Source organism: Rhinolophus sinicus, chromosome 17 (assembly GCF_057876585.1).
Source record: "Rhinolophus sinicus isolate RSI-liver-muscle chromosome 17, RSI-T2T, whole genome shotgun sequence".
Taxonomy (NCBI): Eukaryota; Metazoa; Chordata; class Mammalia; order Chiroptera; family Rhinolophidae; genus Rhinolophus; species Rhinolophus sinicus.
In genome coordinates, this window is record NC_142517.1 from 150,455,293 (window position 1) to 150,476,272 (window position 20,980).

General features: G+C 45.8%; 1 protein-coding gene across 16 annotated transcripts in view; it reads left to right on the forward strand.

The window, feature by feature from the left end:
* Nucleotides 1–20,980, forward strand: part of TANC1 (tetratricopeptide repeat, ankyrin repeat and coiled-coil containing 1) — a 218,548-nt gene that overhangs the window by 164,788 nt on the left and 32,780 nt on the right. For all 16 annotated transcript variants that reach the window (XM_019727214.3, XM_088794246.1, XM_088794245.1 and 13 more), the window contains 6 exons: nucleotides 180–337; nucleotides 2,600–2,831; nucleotides 4,023–4,189; nucleotides 5,914–6,521; nucleotides 13,316–13,424; nucleotides 14,356–14,478. In XM_019727214.3, coding sequence (XP_019582773.3) covers nucleotides 180–337; nucleotides 2,600–2,831; nucleotides 4,023–4,189; nucleotides 5,914–6,521; nucleotides 13,316–13,424; nucleotides 14,356–14,478 — 1,397 coding nt within the window. The remainder of the gene's footprint in view (nucleotides 1–179; nucleotides 338–2,599; nucleotides 2,832–4,022; nucleotides 4,190–5,913; nucleotides 6,522–13,315; nucleotides 13,425–14,355; nucleotides 14,479–20,980) is intronic.

Below are 20,980 nucleotides of genomic sequence, written 5' to 3' on the forward strand. Positions count from 1 at the left end.
GGATGGAAGACAGGGCTGAGAGGGCACTGGTGTTCTCATTTGGAGCTTTACATTTGGTGCCATGTTCACTCATTACCTGTTAAAGTGGTCTCCAGGTCTAATCAAGAAATACATTCAGTATCCCACCGTACCCCTTTTCTGATGTTGGAAATCATGGCATCGGTCTCTTTTCTCTGCAGCTTCAGATTCCTCCTCGGATCTCCCTTTCACTGCATTGCTTTCACCAAGTTCGTCTACAAATGGTACCAATGTGGCTAAAACCCCTCCTGGGTCTGGGTCTGAGACTCCTGAGAACCAGAGACCAAAAGAGGATGCAGTGAAATACCTCGCTTCTAAGGTAACCTCCCTGTGCTACGAGAGGCTGAGAGAGAGGGATTGATTTGCTAGTTTGGCTTCTGAGAAATGAATTATAAAATGGATCTTAAAACAGAGACAGCTATGACTTCATTCAAAAGTGTAGCTTTGGATAAAATTGTGATGGAGTACTGTAAGTGAAAAGTATTAATGAAAAGAAATGTCTTAATACACTGGCCTTGGGCTTTTATTAGTCTTAAAAAATGGAGTGACAGAATTCCTCAAGCAGCAGGAGGCATGACTGCACTCCCCACAAATCCGTCCTTACGTTTGGTATGAGCGCAGGAGATTGGGAGCCTTTACCCTGACCTGGGCACCTCCATCTGCGCTCCGTTGCCTGGGGCCCTGGGCTCTCAGCGTCTTTCTGTCTGAGGTTTCTTGTGATGTTGTAAAGGAGACTTGGCTGACTTTCCCTCCCGAAAGTCATGGCCATCAAGGTCTTTCTGAAATTTTCCATCTGTTCAACATCCATCACAGGTTCGTAAGCCACCCTCCTGCATTAAATCTGTGGCGTCTGGCTTCTGGTGAATTGCTTGGGTTTCCCCAGCAGCAGTGGTGTGAGTAGGTAGAGCTGGAAAACCACCAGAGGTGGGCAGCAATGAGGGGAGGGGCGTCTAGTGAGGAAACCCCCCCAGAGGTCAGTTGGGTGCAGGGGGACTGAACGAATGCGTCTCTGCCCTAGATCCCTACTCCTCACTTCTGCTTCCGTGGAACTGACAGCCCCAATCGTCCTCTGTTCATGCATGAGCGATCTGGAGTGAGGGATTAGTGCAGACTTAAAAGCTACCCCGCTACTGTGATTTTTCACACCACTTTGTGACCTGCAATAAGAATTATACTAGCGATCTGGTGTTCACACACACGTGATCACATGCACAACTGAAGCAAGCGCATTATAAAACTATACTTATTCTTATAGTGTATAAAATGCACTTTATTGAAAAAAAAATGCTGTTGGGTTCCGAGTTGGTTTCATGACGAACCGTTGAGTTGCCAGACTTCCGTGCTAGATGGGCTGTGGTACAGGCTGTCTCGTTGGTGGTTCGTACAGACTCATGGGTCCTCAGGTGTTGCTGCTAATCTCTGTTCAGCTGAGAGTGGAAGAGCAGTCAGCTTTCCTCTGAGTGTTGATACATTTGATCAAAACAGAAGGCATGTGGAGGGTCCAAATTGGCCACGTCTACTCTTACCACTTGCTTCGCAGATCTTTCATTGATGATCTGTGTCACCCTGGCAAGGCATTTAACCTGTGTGCCTGCCACCCTCTGCTGTGATGGTAGTTCATAGTTCTTGTCCTACTTACATGGGGGTTGTAGAGCTGAGGGGGATGGCGGGGACTCAGATGCATCTGAAAAACATAAAGCCCTTGACAGAAATGTTTTGACCTTTTTCACCTTCCTACCTCATACCTATATTCCTCAGTTCATACTCATTTGGGAGAGTATCGGGTTTTTCACTGATTTGCAGTGTACTCTCACTCCCAAGACAGTTCCGCATCTGGCCCTTTCCTGGTGGGTCTCTAACACATCACCTGGTGCCACTTCATATCTATGCCAAGAAAGGGAACACTCATCACCCTCTCAGGGCTTAGGCATGAACCTCTCTTCTCTTCTGCGCTCTTTCACATGATAGGCAGACATCTTGTAATTTCTGATTTTGATTCTTCAAACGATGTCACTGTTGAACTTCTCCACGGTGCTGCTTGGGGATGGAGGGCTTGAGCCAGGCTGCTCTGCCCCTCCCTCCTGCCAGGGCCAAGAAGCAGTTGTGATTTTACAACCTGGCCTTTATAGCCACCAACTATAGTATCTGCTTTTTGGGAGCAGCAGATGAGTTTCCAAAGGAGATGCTGCTGTGTTCACAAACAGTAACACAGTGAATATGGCACTTTTGGATGTCGAGAACATTGGGATTGTTTGGAATTGCTTCAAGCCAGCGTAGGCTTTGGGTTTCATGAATGACTTGTATTCATCTATATTCAGTACAGAGTAACTTGTGCTCATCTCAGTGCTAATCAAGACACATTTGTGGCTGCCATGAAAAGTCTGCCTAGAACTTGGCAAACCACGTGAATGAATGAAGGAATAGCTGCATCAGTTAAGCTAAGTCATGTCTCGGTCTTGGGGAATAGAAGCAACATACTTTGTGATGTCAGCAAATGGGAGAATTATGTCCCTGTTTGAGAGCCTGGAAGGAGCCGTGGGAAAGAGGGTGAGGTGATGCTGACGGTCTGCTTCCCCCGTAGGTCGTGGCCTACCACTACTGCCAGGCCGATAACACGTACACGTGCCTGGTGCCCGAGTTCGTGCACAGCATCGCGGCTCTGCTCTGCCGGTCCCACCAGCTGGCCGCCTACCGAGACCTGCTGATAAAGGAGCCCCAGCTACAGAGCATACTGAGCCTCAGGTCCTGTGTGCAGGACCCGGTGGCCGCCTTCAAGAGGGGAGTGCTGGAACCGCTCACAAACCTGAGAAACGGTACCTCTCAGCAGCCACCCAGAGCCCCCTCTCTCATTAGTAACTCAGAGTCCCCAGGGCGGTCCTCAGAAGAAGTGGGGCAGCTTGGCCCTGGAGTGGGAGTGAGGTGGGCACAGGGAGAGGATGTGAGGATGTGGGTGAATCAGTGTACTTCTCGGTCAGCTTCCTCAGAATCGTCTCCCGAGGAACCCCCCACCCCCACCCCACCCCCACCACCAAGTGGTGTAATTTTAAATGCAACATCTCTAATAAGAATTAACTCCACAGTTGAACATTTCCAAGGTAGCTAATTTGTAACTGTAGGATAGATGACTTATGCCCTAGAAACTGTTGCCTGCATATTTTTGCCTCCTGCATAGCCGGGGACTAAGTTGATTGTTTGGGGAACTTGTCAGCATGTTTTTTCAGGCCCTCTGCTCAGTTGAGTTGAACCTAAAGCCATTTCTGGAAGTGTCCGTTTGATTTTGTTGCCCTTGAATATTCTAAAAGGTGGTGGTGGGGGGTCATTCGTGCTTTTATGGGCCCTTTGGTTGTTCCTCCTTGCTCCTCACCTTTTGAGCTAGTTTACCTGCCTTCATAGCACTTCTGCCAAAAGGTGCTGGAGAGAGGTAATAGAAATAAATGTCATCATTCATCATTTCTCCTGGGCAGAAAGTTGGTGCTAATAGAAAACTAGATTCAGCCTTGTGGGAGTGAGCTCTGTTCTAACAGTCTATAAAGCAGAGCTGTCACCCGCCCCCTAGCTGGCTCTGTTCCCTGGGCTGGGTGCGTCATCCTTTGGGGGTCAGTTTTCCTTCCCAGAAATCCATTGAGGGTGTTCTACTGGGGAGCGGGGCGGGGGGACTAGAGTTTTTACCCGATTTCCTCTCTGTATGTTATGTTTGCTGTACTCACCCCAGTGACAGTTTATGAAGAGCTAAATAGTATCATACATGGGTGAGATTCTGCTAAGTGTATGTAATGCAATATGTTTCTGAAAACTGTTTCATGAGAATTGGTTTTCTTTTGGCTCTGTGCTCCAGTTTTTATGATAAATTTAATAGAAAATATGCTTCTGTGTAAACCATTTCTTCTATATGTAAACCTTTTTCGTTTTTCCTAACATTTTAAACTACGCATTAAAATACACTGGGTGGTGCCATCTTATACAAATATATAATTTCTTAATTAAAAAAACATTTTATCCTTCAGAGCAGAAAATTCCTGAAGAAGAATACATTATTTTGATAGATGGCTTAAATGAAGCTGAGTTTCATAAACCTGATTATGGAGATACGCTTTCTTCATTTATTACCAAAATTATCTCTAAATTTCCTGCCTGGTTGAAGTTGATTGTGACTGTAAGAGCAAATTTTCAGGTAAAAAAGAATTTTCAAATCTCTTTCCACATCTCTGTACTTAAATTTTACATTGATTAGTACCAACAATTTAAACTGTTGTAAACCGTTTAGCTGCTCAATTGAAAACTATATTTGGACTTGGAAATTTTAGTGCAGAGAGTCCCAAATGAGCTAAACTCGGACCTTTTTACCCCCCAAGGCACATTTATCAAAATGTCAGGTAAGTTTCCTATTAGCGTTGAACTGTACTTGTGCTTCTAAAATGGAAGTGTCCAGTCCTGGTTTTCCATCATTCAGTTCGAGGGAGCTGTTTGAGGATCTGGCTAACAGTTCTACTGGAGTTGAAAGTTATTCCTCCTAGTAGTTATTTGAATCGGTTTGTAGTGGGACTTTTTTCTTTCTTTTTTTTTTAATGAATGGAAAAGGGAGGGATGAAAGAGAGAGATGTTTGAGGTCTAGTTTGAAGGAAGGTCTATTTTTTCATAAAACTTAAACATGAGGTAACATATGCAGCAAGGTGAAGAGTGATTTTTAAAAAATTCTTTTTTCATCTTTCCCTTCTTTTGAACCTTAAAATTGTGTCTTAACAATCGACTCCTCCCTTCTGTCCCTGTCCATTTTCAGTAAAAACATTAGACGTTAGATTTTGATTTTTGCCCTTTTATGATGATCTTTATTTAAAAATAGCATTTGGGTTCATTCTTTTCTCATTAAAAATGGCATTAGACCTCAGTCAACTTGATGTTTGTTTTTAATGGGTATTTGATTCAGACCCTTTCTGTCATTTTTCACACAGTAAACAGAATCTGGCAGTCGATAGATAGAGCACAGGACAAGAGTAGTAGCAGAGTAAGTTTTCAGAGGTTCAGTTAGCATCCCTGTAAAATGAGAGTAATTGTATTCAGCCTGTCTCCTACAATTATTGCATTTAATGAGGACATATACTCATGATAGTGGGAAGTTTAAAGGAAACGCGAAATTCATCTCTGCTGTTAGTTGTCAGGGTGGTGCGTGTCTGTGGGAAGGGACGGAGGACTTCCACCCGCGGGTGATGCTCTGTCTAGTTGGTGTATTTGACTTTGTGAAAATTAATGACACTGTACGGTTATGATTTACGCACATCTGTATGTATATTATCCTTCAATTTAAAAGTTTACCAAAGAAGAGCAACTTACAAAAATGATCACGGGCTACACTGGAGTTCCCAGTTTTGTGACAGCAGGCTGTCACTGGGCACAGCCTGGGGGCAGTTTCAGGTTTCCTGGTTTGGTTACCAGCCGCAGTATCTGATACACTAAGAGGGATGCCTCTTATCTCGGCATCTGGCTGTGTTCTTAGATGTACAGTGTTGGTTTGTGTTTGTCCTCGTTATATAACCAGTTGCACAATGTAAGGATTATGGGTATCAGGTCACCTCGCGATCTCACTGCCCCTTTACAAGTATGGCCAGGTGGCATTGTCTGCAGAGGCTCTTCCATCACTCTTGGCTCTGAGTCCTTGGATCAGGGCCTCGGGAAAGCCTTATGCGATCTCGCATCAGGATTTCTTTCACATAAGCTTTTTATCTTCATCTTATCCTATTACAGGGTTTAATACAAAACAATGAGTCTCTGTAATCCACAAAAAATCCTCCTTGAAAGAAAACTAGTGAATCTGGTTCAGAATGCAGCTGACATGAAAAAAAAAAAGGACAGAAAAAGAAATCTCAGTGGAGTGACACGGGGGGTTTTGTGTTTCTGCAGGAAATCGTGAGTGCGCTGCCATTCATCAAGCTTTCCTTAGATGACTTTCCCGACAACAAAGACATCCACAGCGACCTGCATGCTTACGTCCAGCACAGGGTCCGCAGCAGCCAGGACATCCTCAGCAACATCTCCCTGAACGGCAAGGCCGACGCCGCCCTCATTGGGAAAGTGAGCAGCCACCTGGTCCTGCGAAGCCTCGGCTCCTACCTGTACCTCAAGCTCACTTTGGACCTCTTCCAGAGGGGACACTTGGTCATCAAAAGTGCCAGCTACAAGGTGGTGCCTGTGTCTCTGTCCGAGCTCTATCTGCTGCTGTGCAACATGAAGTTCATGACCCAGTCCGCCTTCGACAGGGCACTTCCGATTTTAAACGTGGCCCTCGCCTCCCTCCACCCCATGACAGACGAGCAGATTTTCCAGGCTATTAATGCTGGACACATACACGGGGAGCAGGGATGGGAAGACTTTCAGCAGAGGATGGATGCCCTCTCCTGCTTCCTCATTAAGAGGCGAGACAAAACCCGCATGTTCTGCCACCCGTCCTTCAGGGAGTGGCTTGTTTGGAGAGCAGATGGTGAAAACACAGCCTTCCTATGTGAGCCCAGGTATGACAGGCTGCTTTCTGTCAGCTCTTTGCAGGGAGTCTAATGTGCAATTGAGGAAGGAATTTCAAACACAATTCACGTTTTTTCCTTTTTTTTTTTTTTTTTTAATGGAAAGGCAACACAGAATGAATAATTCAGGAGGGGCAATGGAAACTTCTCCCTGCTACTGAACAAAAGCTAGACTTTTAGGACTCCACAGTACATTTGGATGAAAAAGAAGCTAGACAATGCCTGAGTGCCATTTCTTTGCCATCTATTCTTTTCTAGGCCCCATCCCCTGTCACAGGTGTCACACTGAGGTGGGAAACTGTGATATCAGCTCCAGGGAATAGCGGGCTTTTCTAGAGGCTGTTCTCAGCCCAGTTTTTTGTTTTTTTTTTACCATGGGGGTCTGTGGACTGTCTTGGCCTCCCAGTGCCACCACTTCCCCACCACCTCGTGGGCATGTAGCATCTTGTCCCGAGGATCATATGTGTCTGCAGGCCCAGAGGGAAGCACAGTGATCACGTCTGGCTGCCGTGTTTTGTATTTGTGGTTCAGCTCATTGTAACAGACTGGAATACGGGGTCAGGAGGATGGAGGTTCAGGTGCCCCATTTATGAGATGGTAGTGAGGCAGCTGCATCCAGGGAGTCAAAGGTTCCACTGAGGATTTGCAGCAGGTCAGGCTAGGATGCCATTCTCTTCACTGCCCCAGGGATAAGGGGCGTGTCTGCCTGTCGTGTGGCCTGGTGCTAGGCAGCGTGAGCGGCCGGGAGATTTGAGGGTATGGGTGCTTCCAGATTAGAGTGTGCTCATGTCCATCACATCTGTCTGGCTGTGGTTGTGGCCGTGACCTGCATCTTTGCTGTCTTGAACAGCCTCCGTTCTCTGTGAGTCACAGTTGCTCCTGACTCTTGTAACTGGTCTGGTAGGCTGCTAAACTGTCCTCTTTGGGCTGGACTGGGCATTCTGGGCAATTGAACATATGCTGGGGTCCAGAAATGAATAAGAACTTAGGAGCTTCACACCACCTTCCTCTCCACAAATATTGGCAATGATGACCTAACAGGTCTAGCTGCTGTTTCATGTTGTGGATAGTGTTGTTGTTTTAGGTGACGCTGGGCTTAAAATTTATCTTTTGAACCTGGTTTGGGGCAAAATAACCAGATTATTGACCGAGACCATTATCACTAGGTAAACCGTGTGTCGTGACCTATTTAGCCAAGTCAGGTTATTTCTAGGAAAAGTCAGATCATTTTCTGGGAAGACTGTCATTGAATTTGTAGAGACATAAACACAAGTTAAAAGACTTAAGCAGCGGGTGTAGACTTGTTACTGTGGTTTGAGGCAGAAGGAGTTGGACTGTATCACAGTTCAGCTGTGCTCCAGTTTGGGTGGCGTGTGGCACTGAGGTGATGCAGCCTGGGCCACCGCTGAGAGTGGGGTGACTAATGGGTTGTTACCCACGATCGCAGACTCCTGAGTGCTGATGTGTTCCTCTAAGCAAGCGAGGGAACTTACCAGGGGCAAAGCCAGGACTAGGCTGGGGCAAGAGAGGCACCCGGGGTGCAAAGCAGTTGTTACTTCTCAGGACTGTGCAAGTGCTCAAGACCCCTATAGTTCTTGAACTTCATTCAGCAGGCAGACAATATATAGGACGATGTTGGAAGGAAGCTACTGGATTTAGTTCAGCCAAAGTTTCTGCAGACCGACTATGTGCAGGGTACTGTGCAAGAACAGAGATTCCTGGGTCCAGGTCCCAGTTCTCAAGGGCTTCCCACACAGGACGGTGGGTGACGCAGGCAGTGATAGAGTTAGAAGGGAGACACACTGCACATGGGTCTTCAGGAAAGAAAGACAGGCTTCTGCAGGGGGAGCCCATTTCTGGAAAACGTGTCACATGCATGGTAATATTTGGGTTAGACCTTCAATGATGGGTAGCATTTCTCATCCCACCCCAAATGGTTGTAATGTTGCCCCGATATAGAGAAGAAGAAGAAAAAGAACCCAACACTCAGAGACAATGACACTTCACTTTTTATTTCTGTCCCTTTCCATGCATTTTAAACATTCTCCAAATTATCTTTCCTGTATTTCCTGTGTTAAAATGCCCGTTCTGCTTGTTTTGCTTACCACTTCATAGACATTTTAGCAAGCTGTTTTAAAGTCTTAGTAAAGTGTCATTTTTCTTGGCTGAGCAAACCTCCTAGGAAGCAAATGATAACGTCCTTCACCAAACCCTCATTGTGGGGCCTTTATGCTGTTTCTGAGTTTCTTATAAACATAAAAACCTACCGTGAATACCTTGGTACCTTGCAAGGAAGCAGTAGAGTTTGAGGGAGCTCTGGATTAAAATCCTGTTTCCAGTAGTACCTTGTGTAATTCTTTGACAAATTAATTTTCCAAGACTTAGTCTCCTTATCTGTAAGAAGAGTATCTGTCTCCTTGCTGTGTGACAATGGCTGTTACACGAGAGAAGTATTTATGGGGGTCTGCTTCTACCCTTCTTTCTCTTCCTACCTTCCTTCTTTCCTTCCTGTTTTTGATTATTTCTTAGGTTAGAATCCAGGAACAGAATTATAAAGTTAAAGCATAAAGTTGCTTGGAGCCTTCATTCACGTCAGCTAAACTTAAACTTGATTCATATTTTGCAATATTTGCTCCATCTGTTATGTCTGCTGAAGTAAATTACAGACTTCACAATATTTTACCCTAAATAATTGATTATGCACCTCAAAAAAAGAGACATTTTCATACTGAACTACAATACCATTACAACACCTAAAATATTAACACTAATTCATTGATATTATTACACATTTAACTCTGCTCATATTTCTCTACTTTCTTATTTATTTATTTTTTTTTTTTTAGTATAGTTGAATCAGGATCCAGATGAGGTCCACAAAATGAATTCTATTGTGTCTCTTTTTAAAAATCTACAGATTCCTCTTCTCTTTTGTTTTTTCCTTGCATTTGTTTAAAAAGAACAACTGGGTAGTTTGTCCTGTTAGTTTCCCTTAATCTGAATTTTGCTGATTGTGTTTTCGTGGTTTTTAATGTGCTTATCACCTCTATTGTCTATAAATTGGTAGTTAAATCTAGAGGCTGCATGAGATTTAATTTTATTTAAACTTTTTTTTTTTTTTTTTTTACAAAGATACTTAATAGGTGGTAGCGACGGTAGAGGCACTTAACATCTTAATGTCTCTCAGAGCCATTAATGATGATTTCCTGGATCCATCAGTTCATTAGGGTGGCCCAAGGACTCTTAATCTAGAACAGTCTCTGACCTACTTTGCTTTCCGCATGTCACTGACTTGAGGAATGAGTGGGTGGGATGCCGATAGGTAGAATGAGGCTGCTGCAGGCAGGAGGAGCTGTAAGGCATCGCATCAGAATGAGCGGGCAGTGCTCTGGCAGCAACAAATCTAGTTTGGCTGGAGCTTTTGTCTTGGAACGGAGTTGCGGAAAGAGCTGACAGAAGGACTGCCTAGGGAGCGTGGCATTTTAGCAGTCAAATGCTTTGAAGGTTCTGGAGTGCAGATCATCTGTGTGGACAGGAGCATAGCAGGGGTAGAGCCTGAGGACCACTGTGACAAACAGAAGCGAGTGCTTGCCGAGTCATGCTGTGGGATGCAGGGTGGTGGAGGAGACAGGCCTTGCTGACATGAGATAGACAGGTGTGGCTGGCCTCGTGGGCAAAGTCAAGAAGAAGGTGCCGTCTCAAGGTGTTAAGCCTCAGAAGCGAGGAGGGGCCTTGCTCTTAGGAAGGGTAAGAAAAGCCAAAGGTGTGGGGTGGGTTTTGCAGAACAGGACTAGCTTTCGTTTTCTGCACTTTGAGCTTGTGGGTTGGTGGAACCCCTGGGTGGACAGGTACTGATGGCGGGTGGGGACCGAGGTTGGAGGAGAAGTCGGAGTTGAAGATTTGGTATCATTGGTGGAGAGCTGGTGGTAGGACTTGGTGAGGAAGTGTAGTTAGAGGAAGGGTGCGCTGGAGTGTGGGGACTTGGAGAAGGATTTCAGGGAAGGAGGTTAGGGGTATAAGCTCCACAGAGAGGTGATAGAAGATGAGGACTAAGAGGAAGCCGTTGGCTCCTCAGTTCAAGAGGTGGGTCCCGGGTCCTCAGGAGACGCCTTCCTTTTGTTTGTGAGGAGTGAAGGAGGAGAGAGCCAACATCCTGGATGTTTGGTGGAAGGGTGGAGAGGTTTGGGGCTTTGTCTGTTTTTAACACAGGTGATTAGGACGTTGTTGGAAACACTGAGACAGTATGGGGAAGCACAGTCTCTAAAGAAGGAGAAATCGGAAATGGCAAGGGAATGGGGGCTACGGGGGGGCAGTGTGCCGTCTCTGTGTTGTCTCTGCATCGGGTCATAGCACCACTTGAGCTGCATTTCATCGGGTTGACGTGCCTCTCCTCTTGTCGCTGAGAGCTCCTCAAGGGAAGTACCTTCCATTGTTCCCCACAGAATCCCCAGTATTGAGCCTGGTGCTGGTTATAAAGGGGATGTTAATGAACGAATGAATGAATTATCCGGGTTTGCTGATTAGAAGCATGGGCTCTCACATTGGGTAGACTGCTCAGTTCAAATCTCTGCTCAGTCATTTACCAGCCGTTTGATCTGGGGCAAATGAACTTACCTGTCCAGGCCTCTGTTTCGTCACATAAACAAATTGGGAATCAGAATACTTAGTGGTTCACAGGTATGTGCAGGTAAATGAAATATTCAGTTAAATTTCTGCATGTGGCATATAGTACATCCTGAAATGTATCAGCTTTGGAAAATGAACAAACTCATGAATGCCGGTAGACTTAGAAGGGGGCCCATGACCCTGAGAGCAGGAGGGGAGGAAGAAAAGGTCGATTGCATATAGAGGAGCACGCTATCCAGCGATTGCACGGTGAGTTGTCTCCTCAGAGTTAGGAAGCCATGTGCTCAGCTGAGAGCACGGGAAACCTCGGCCCAGCCACCGAAGGGCGCATGGTCATCACACTACTAGGGCCAGCATGGTACTTAGTTTAGCATGTCCTTGTTGTGGACACAGTTGGTGTGGCCGCAGAGCTCAGCAGACTGGGAAACTGAGGATGGCTTAGCCTGTGGTGGAGAGAGTGGCCCAGGCTGGAGTGATGTGGGCCAGGTTGAACCCTGGGACTGGCCCATGGATAGGCTATGGGGAGCCTGTGGGAGCAATGGAAGGTGGCAGAGAGCGGTTTCCATGGGAACATTGAACAGGAGAGGTGGGAGAACGGGAGGCTCCCATCTGAGAGGGGAATCCAAGCTTGAGGTTTGGGAGTTGGAGTATGAGCCTGGAGTACAGGCTATGTGCTCATGTGGGAGCTCCAGACCCTTACAACACATTGGACTGGACGCTCAGTGGCCTTAAAAATAAAAGGCATGCCTTCCCCTATAGAATGAAAGCATCTCTCGGTCTCCATCTGCCTTTATTTCCTCTTCTCTAATGTAGTTTGTAACCTAGTTGAGAAATAGACATGTATCTTGATAAATACCGTTGAAATGATGCATATTTTTAATCATCTAGACTAGCAATATCAGAAAACACATTTAGGAGAATGCATTTTTTTTTCTATAATGTTTATCTTTTCCTCCACAAATACCGTGTTGCCCTGAAAATAAGACCTAGCTGGACCATCAGCTCTAATGCGTGTTTTGGAGCAAAAATTAATATAAGACCCGGTCTTACATTATATAAGACCTGGTCTTATATAAGACCTGGTATTATATTATATTATATTATATTATATTATATTATATTATATTATATTATATACCCAGTCTTATATTAAAATAAGACTGGGTCTTATATTGATTTTTGCTCCAAAAGATGCATTAGAGCTGATGGTCCGGCTAGGTCTCATTTTGGGGGAAACACACTACCTGCTTTTCACCCCAAAGTCAGCACTTCACAGTTGTTAGGTTGATAGAAATGAAAATAATTCACACTGTGCAGAAGTCGCTGCTATTGGAGTAAGCAACCCTCAGCATCTTCTCCAAAGAAATGGGCTCAGGCAAAGGAGTCCATAGGAGATGGAATGGGTCATATAGGCATAGAGGGGAAAATGGATAGGATGGCTTCTCCATAAAAGGGTTAGTGGTGGGCTCATTGGTGGTGTCAGTTGAATGTCCACCATGTGCCCAGACATAGCAAGCCCCCTCATGCATCTTAGCTTTCTTTCCTCCACAAGGATCTGTTTTCCATCCAAGCCTAGAATTCTAGGTGTTTCTGATCATGAGCTGCTGCTGTGCATGGCTTGGTTTCTCTTCGCATTGTAAGTCCTTGCCCTTCGGCCCAGGTCTACCCTAAAAGGTGATTATCCTGAGAAGAGGCTGAATGCCAGGTCCAGTGATGGTTCTCTGTCTGTCCATCGGTCCATCCATCTAAGAAACACACACACATATTTTAGTACTTACTAAGTGTGGGGCATTTGCTCCGTATGGTGACTGTATCTGTGACTTAGACAAGACCCTCAGTCTCATGGAATTTACATTTTGGTGACTGACATCAATCAATCAATAAGGTGATGAGAAAGTGTTGGATGAGGGACCGACAGTGGTTGGTTCCAAAGATAAAGACCTGCCCTGTCCTAGGGCTTCTCTCTGCAGAGATAGGGGAATCCAGAGGAAGGCTTGAAAATGATTTTTGTCAAGAGGCCAGCTTTCCGCCATTTTGTGTGGTGATGCTGAAGTGCCAGGAGAATAATTCAGGGGTTGTGTGGCGATGTTGTCACCTGAGGGCCTGTGGTGTTGTGGAACAGGGTCTCTTATTATGAGCCTTTGTGTTTCTTGTCCTAGGAATGGGCATGCTCTCCTAGCGTTCATGTTCTCTCGACAAGAGGGCAAGCTGAACCGCCAGCAGACCATGGAGCTCGGCCACCACATCCTGAAGGCGCACATTTTCAAGGTGAGACACCTAGCACTGTGAGGAAGGGTTTCATTGTTGTGGTCTTGTCTTTTTGCGTTTTTGGTTTGGGAGATTTTCGACAGGTATATCAGCCCTCTCAGAGCCCTCCACAAGCTCCATTCCAAACACAACCCGCTACCTTCTCTGTGCAAAGAACCACTGTTCTGACTTACAGTCACACAAGTGTGTATCTAAATGCTGTTGTCAAGTCTTACCTTTTCCTCTTTTATGTTTCTTTTCGCCTAAAGTCTGAACCTCATTCCCTCCCTTTTGTTTCCTTATTATCAAAGACTGTGAGTTACTTGACTTCTAGTTTTGCACCTTCTGGATTTTCTGATTGTGTTCTTGTTTCTTATGATCTAGTTTAGCACGTTCCTCTTCCCTCTGGATTTCCTATCCTTTGGTCTTTGTATCTGGAAGTTTAATCAGATTCAGGCTTGATCTTTTTTTTTTTCTCCCAGGGTATTATGGTTACTTTCTAGTTAAGAGTTTAAACTCCATGTAATTCTAATACGGGGTTTCTTGCATCAGGAGGCACGGCATTTGTGCTTGCTTCTCTTGGTGTGATTCTGTCGACCACGACAGGTCTCTGCCTGGACTCGTTCATTCATTGGGGGTTACAGAAGGGTGATATTCTATCATTTATTCTTCCTTGGATTGACTGGAGAACTTCTATAAAGAGAAGAAACTTGCTTCTCATCGGCTATCTCTTTCCCCAGGTGTAGCAAAGGCAGGCTAGTTCCCTCCCTTGGCTTTAGGGAGGGAAGGGTCACAGGTCCGGGCATTCTTTGTAGGTATGCGGCAGCACTTCTACCATATGTGAGCTTGTATCTGCTCCCCCACCCCCGCCCCCGCGGCACACACGCTTTCAGATGGATGCTGCAGGTGGGAAAGGAGATGCTGAGGCTGATTTGTCTCTGATTACTTCCAGGGCCTCAGTAAGAAGACGGGAATCTCTTCAAGCCATCTCCAAGCCCTGTGGATCGGGTACAGCACCGAGGGGCTGTCTGCCGCCCTCGCCTCTCTCAGGAATCTCTACACTCCCAACGTGAAGGTGAGCAAACCCTCTGCGGCCGAGAGCCAGAGCCCCCAGTCCCAGCACCTTCTGTCCATCCCCCAACAGACCTGCCCTCCCCCTGCACTGGGTGTTCGTCCGAGGAGGTGCAGGAGCTCCTAATGATGCTTTTTCCCTGATGTAAATCACACAGACTTGAAAGCTCTGTTACCATTTCTCTTCTAGAAGGTTAGCTTTCGTTCAGGCAGGAAGATGTGGGCAGTCGGGGGCTGCTGTGTGAGCGCGTGGAGACTGTTTCAGAGCGGATGTGATAAGGAAGCAATTCACAAAGGCAACCAAAGGTCAGAGGGAGATTTGCAGAGAAAATGGATTTTTAAAGTGTCCTAGGTTTCTAATCTGGACTATCTCATAAGGGTTCATAGGAAATTAAGCATTGATGAGTGACAAAAAGCAGTGGATACACAGGGGAAAAGTATTAGTAACGTTTTCGTGTACATGTGTATTTATGACCATGGAAAGCGGATTAGGGTCAGCCTGCTGCTGAGCCAAGAGCTTCCTCAGGCTTGGTCAGTGGCTGTCACGTCACAGTGTCTTGCTGAGCTTTTTAGGGTAGATTTTCCTTCCTCGTTCTGAGAATCGCAAGCACACTGAGGCCAAGTACCTGATTAAGGCAACAAAGAAGGGTTAACGCCCATAGCCCGTGTGGCATTACTGGTTTACATTGAAGCGGCCTGCAACCGTCTCTTCCAGTGCAAAGTAAAATGAGATGGTAAATGTTTTCCCGTTTTAGATTCCTCACCCACATGACATAGGAGCTAGACTCCAGGCCTTTCTGCCACAGGCCATACGTGCCAGGCCGACGCAGAAGCTCTGAGTCAGATTCCCAGGAAGTCGGGGCCTCCCTGGCCCTCACCTGCGTGAAAACAATCACACCTGTCCCCTCTTAGTAGGACGGTGGCCTGATGTGGTCATGCAGCAGAGGACAAAGCCGGGGATGTTTCTGGGCATTTCTTCCACTTCTTACTTGGGTTCATCAAACTCACCTGAGAAGGGGGCTACATGCTCCAGAGAGGATGCTGTGGGGGAAATTCCCAGGGGGACATTCCCAAGAGACTTCTGTGCCTTTCCTGCCCTGCTGTCCGCACACCCCACCCTCAGCACTCGTACCTTGGACGTGTGTCTGGGAATTTGGGCTTGAAGAGGGCTTTCCATGTCTGCTCCTCTTCCCTGACTTCCTGGTGTATTGTTATCTCTCTCTCTGTTTTTAATTCACATATAATTGACATATCATATTTCAGGTGTACAGCCTAATGATTCGATATTTATATATATTGTGAAATGATTACTACAGTAAGTTAATATCCATCACCACATAGTTATAAATTTTTTTCTTGTGATGAGAACTTTTAAGATCTCGCTTAACAACTTTCAAGCAGACAACATGTTATTGTTAATTATAGTCGCCGTGCTGTACAGTAGATCCCCCATCCCGATACAGAGAGGGGAGGGAGGAGCCATGCTGACTGAGGACGCTTCATGTCAGAAGGACCTCACCGTGGTCTGACGCTGGGGCAGCTCCCCCAGAGCCCTGCTGCCCAGAACAGGGCCTTGATGTTGGTTAGCGAAGGACCACTGCCTCCAGGAGCGCACAGACAGGGTCTTCGCCAAGATGAGAGTGCTGCCTCACAGGCCTCAGGCCCCTGTTGGACGTGATGGGCAGGGGGCACACGGGATTTCATTCTGACACCCCTGGGCCCAGGGCCTGGGAGCAGAACACCACTCGCTGGAGAACTGCTCGTGGGAATCCCGGGCTTTGCGCTGCTCCTTAGCACGTTTGCACACTCTCCAGACTTGCAGGTTGAGTGCTTGTGTCCTGACTGAACTCCACGTACAAGTTTGTGGGGCAGGTGGACAGGGAAGCTGCTTCTGTAGTTTAAGGAGAACTAGCTTCAAGCCGCTTCTGCTGATCAAAGGGAGCTCTTCCTTTCTAGACTCTAAAAGAAAGGCGGAGAGCACCGCTGAGTTTAGACTTCACCTAACGAAGAAGCCATATGAAGAATTTTTGTTTTACTTAGCTTTTATAGGAATTAGGGTTGAGCTTACTATAATAACATTGTTTCCTCTTTCATTTGAGCTAAAAGTATATCTTTTGGCTTCTCCGTAATTAATAAAATTCTATAATGATAGCAAGGAAGGAAGCAATAAGACTGAAAATGGCAATATCTGTTTTCACTTCTTTAATGATTACGGGCACAGGAGTTATTCTTTAAATGTGAAGAAAAGTAAACGGGAAACATCATACTCGGTTGAATATGCGTTTTTAAGACAGTAAATTAAAAGGTACAGTGTAAAATGTAACGAACTCGACCCTCCTGGGATTATAAACTTTCCTCTTTAACATACTTGCACTTTTAAGAGTCATTCATCTTTACTTTGTTTTCCAGAACTCCAGTGTCACCTACATCTACACTATCCCCAAAATTCTATAACTTGGTTATAGAATTTTAAGGCTTTCCATTATCCTTCTGTTTCTTTTATCTTTCAAGAAAAAAAATAAAAAGGGTTTTCACAGAATCTTGAACAAATTACAGTAATTTAAAATTATGCATGCAATTAAGGAACTTTTTTTAGAGAGTATTAAATGTTGTCATACGGGAATGGATGTCATTTTGAGCAATAATTGCAGTTTGCCACTTTGGTAAATTAAAGTGACTTGCTCTGGAACGATTACTTGGTAGATGAATTTTAATTTTAGTAGCAAGCCAGTGACTTCTAGCAATGGAGTCTCCTGTTACCAAGCCAGCGTCGTGCCAGCCCAGGCCCTGGCCGGCCCACTGGGGTCCTTGCCACCAGTGCCTCCGGGCTCTCTTCCAGCTGGCTGTTTTGCTCACACTGTCCCATCAGACGAGCTGCCAGCCATGGGCTTCCCAAAGCTGTGGACTTAAGAGAATTCAGCTCAGCCGAAGATGAGGGGAGGAGACAGAATTAGCCATGGATTTTGGCCTCACGTCCATTGGCTGAGAGGATCCAGGCATATTCTTTTCTTTTTTCATTTTATTGCACATCCTTCTATTACGCTTTACAGATGTTGCATTTTTTACAAATTAAAGGCAAGACCCTTCACCAGAAACAACCAGTCATGTTCTGCATGCCAGTTAGGCAATACACATTTTAAGTCAGTTGTGTGGCTGTGAGCCTCCAATATACTACTGAGAAAACTGAGACTCACACTTTCCAGCCGTGCTGCTAATGCCTCTCCTGCTCTCACGGTAACATCTCCTCGCCTACCCCCGACCCTGTTTTTAATTTTCTTATACCCATTAAATCCAGATGTTTATAGATAATATTGCTGTTTCCACATTTTATCCAGGGAGAGTTTCTGTGGTGGAGATGGTTGGAAAGTTTCCATGTAGTTGGGAAAAAATGTAGAGGGTGAACCATATAAACCCCTTGCTTGAACGCAGAGTAATCTCAGTTAGATCTGCTGCTTCCACCTCTGAACTGCTCTATGGCAGTAATTAGCTTTGTGCGTAGAACTAATCTGCGTCTAGTCCCTCTGAGCCTCAGTTTGCTCACCTATGAAATGGAGGTCACAAAAGAGCCTGTCTCACAGTGATGGGAAACCTCATTGAGATGTTAAAGCTCTTGGAAAAATACTGGGCATTTATTACATAGTCAAGTGAGTTAATTTTATAAGTGCTTTGTCTCCTTTCTGGAAACTGAGACTCTGCTGTAGGTACCTGAAAACTTCTGGATGTACCTGTTGGTGGTGGTGAAGGAGAACTGCCTGCCATGACTTTTTGATGGGTCCAGGTGACTCACGTCTGCCCTCAAATAAGCATAAGGTCTGCTGCTGCTCTGTGCCGGTGAACAGCCCAGGGAGGCCAGACCTCTGGGCAGCAGGTTCCTGGGGCAGAGCACCCTCCTGTTCCTCCCAGGGTCAGGGGCCTGGCCTCTTGTCCCTTCTGAAGATTCCATGAAAGGTGATTGTAACAAAGCAATTAATATTTATTCAGCACTTACAGGATGCTGAGGGTTGTGCTAACTGCTGTGTGTGTGCCTGTGTGTGTGTTATGTTCATTTTTAATCTTCACAAGAACCCAACGAGGTGAGACTTTTTTTATCTCCATGTTTCAGGTGAGGCGGGGGGAGGGGGGCAGTTAGTAGCTTGCCCCAGAGCACACAGCTGGAGGTACCTGGCACTGGGCAAGCCCATGCTCCACAGGTGCACTTATCACGTGATGTGTTTACAGCCCTGGCTGCCAGCTAGAATCACTGGGGAGCGCCGCCGTGTCCCAGCCAAGTCAGAATCTCCAAGGGTGGGGCACAGGCATTGGAAACTTTCAAGCTCCCAGGTGGTTTCATTGTGCAGCAGGGTGAAACACCTGGGCTAGGAGAAGGTTCACAGACCGGTTGGGGGTTAAGTAGTAAAAATACCCACAGCATTGCACCAACAAAAGAAATGTTTTACCCAAGAAGCACATGAAGTGTGAATTGATGACATATATGCAGCTTTAGGAAAGCTTTGCCCTTAAGCATATAGTCCAGGTAATGTCTTGTAAGGTATCCAATAAGACAGTACCTGAAGTACACCTTCCAACATTGTTAACAAAGAGTACCTGTCAGGTAGAATGGGGTCGTGTACTACTCTTTTCTTAGGCACCTGAAGCACAGAGAGGTTGAGTAATTTTTCTGAAAATCACACAGCAAGTTAGTTAATGGGCTAATTGGGGACTCAGACTGTTTAATCTATCATCTTTTCCTCTTAGGTTCATGGATCTTAAGAGGGGGTGGGATTAATGGGAGAGGGGAGAGGGTGACTGGCTGTCAGAGTCACCCAGGAATTTACAAACCATTCCTGCCTGTCCTGTGGTAACCAGAGCCTGGTTTTCCCCTCAGTGATGTCATGTCATGTGTGTTTTGAAAACACTGTAGGTTTCTTCTGTACTCCTCTTTCTAAGAATTGATTTCCTAGGCCTTGATAAAATTCCCAAGTATTTCACCAGCATTCTATTATTTTCATACTAATGCTAGTTCTCAAAGGGAAATAATTTTCTACAAAACCCTTACTTTTGTTTAGCACTTACGATTTTAAAATACTTTCAAATCATAATTTGAATCTGGTGCTGTTTTTAAGAGCATGTCGATTTGTGGAGCAGGCTCAGCAGGGATTAGGTCGTGTGATAAATGTCAGTGTTAGGACAGGGACACCTTTTCTGATTTTGCATCCATGTGTTCTCTGCCTTTCCATCCACAAGTGCTGGCAGGCAGCGGCAGGATGGAGGCAGGGTTGGGGCTGATGTGGGTGGGGTTAGAAGATGGTCCCCTCTGATGGGTGTAAACAACAGGGTGGGTGCTGGCTCGTGGGGTCTCCTCAGCGCTTGTACATAGTCTGTCCTTCCTTCAATGTAAGTAATGTCCCAGAGGCGGGGAGGCTCTGACGCATGGGCCATGCTGTCGTGAAAGGCCTTTGTTTGCCAGTCTTCTCTGTGAACATTGGAATCTCACAACCAGAGTCCGGTGCAGTGGGCTAAGCTGGAAAGTGGGATGCGGAGGGGATGGGGAGTGCCTGGGTTGATGTGTGCGTGGGGGTGTGGTTGTGTGTGGACACGTGTGTGCCCATGGGGGGAGTGCTGGGAGTATTCATTTTAGGGTGGGGCAGGACTTCTCTCTGGTGACCTATAGGAAGAAGGGATCAGAGACCTATAGGAAGTGATCCTTTCTCATCCGTATCTATGGAAAGGGCATTCCTGGCAGAGGGAACCGTAAGGATAAAGTTCAAGGGGCTGGGGTCTGCTTGCCAGTGTTGTAGGGCAAACACTGGGCCCAGTGTGGCCACAGTGGGGGAAGAGAAGGGAAGGATGCTAAGAGAGGAAGTCAGACTGGATCACGTCGGGTTCAAGCTTCTGCCACAACCACGACTTCAGATTTTACACTTGGAGTTCTAACCTGTCTGTCTGCCATCCCAGTGTTTGGAGTCGTGGTTTCACCACCTGGTAATATTCATTTCTATGAGTTTGTAAAAAGTCTGTCAGCTACTCTTGTGGACACATATCATTGAAATAACTTGAATTTTATATGACTTATCGTCTCTCTGTATCTTTTAATGATCCCATGTGTCTCTAGTCAAATGAATGACACGGTCTCTGTGGTTTTCACACTGAGTGGGCCGCCCGGGAGGGCTGCCAGATTCTGTCAGGGGACTGATCGATGCTACTGGGACCATTGAAGGGAACTGTTTGAAGAAATGCAGTGGGCATCTTAATGGGTGTTAAAGGAGTGTCGTTTTCAATGATCTGGAGATGTGCAGAAGATATTAGTATAACTGCCTTTCCATGAGGTATTCAGTGATTTTATTTTAAAATATGTAGCTAAACTTCCCGATCTGTGGAGCCACATAGTTTAGTGGGTGGTGGATGTGTAATTAGAAAAAGATTATTTTCTGGGAGTTCTGTGCTGTCCCGGGTCACACGACCATTTTCATGTGTTCTGCCTTTTCTTGTAGGTACACTCCTTGTGAAGAAAAGAGGATTTGCATTTA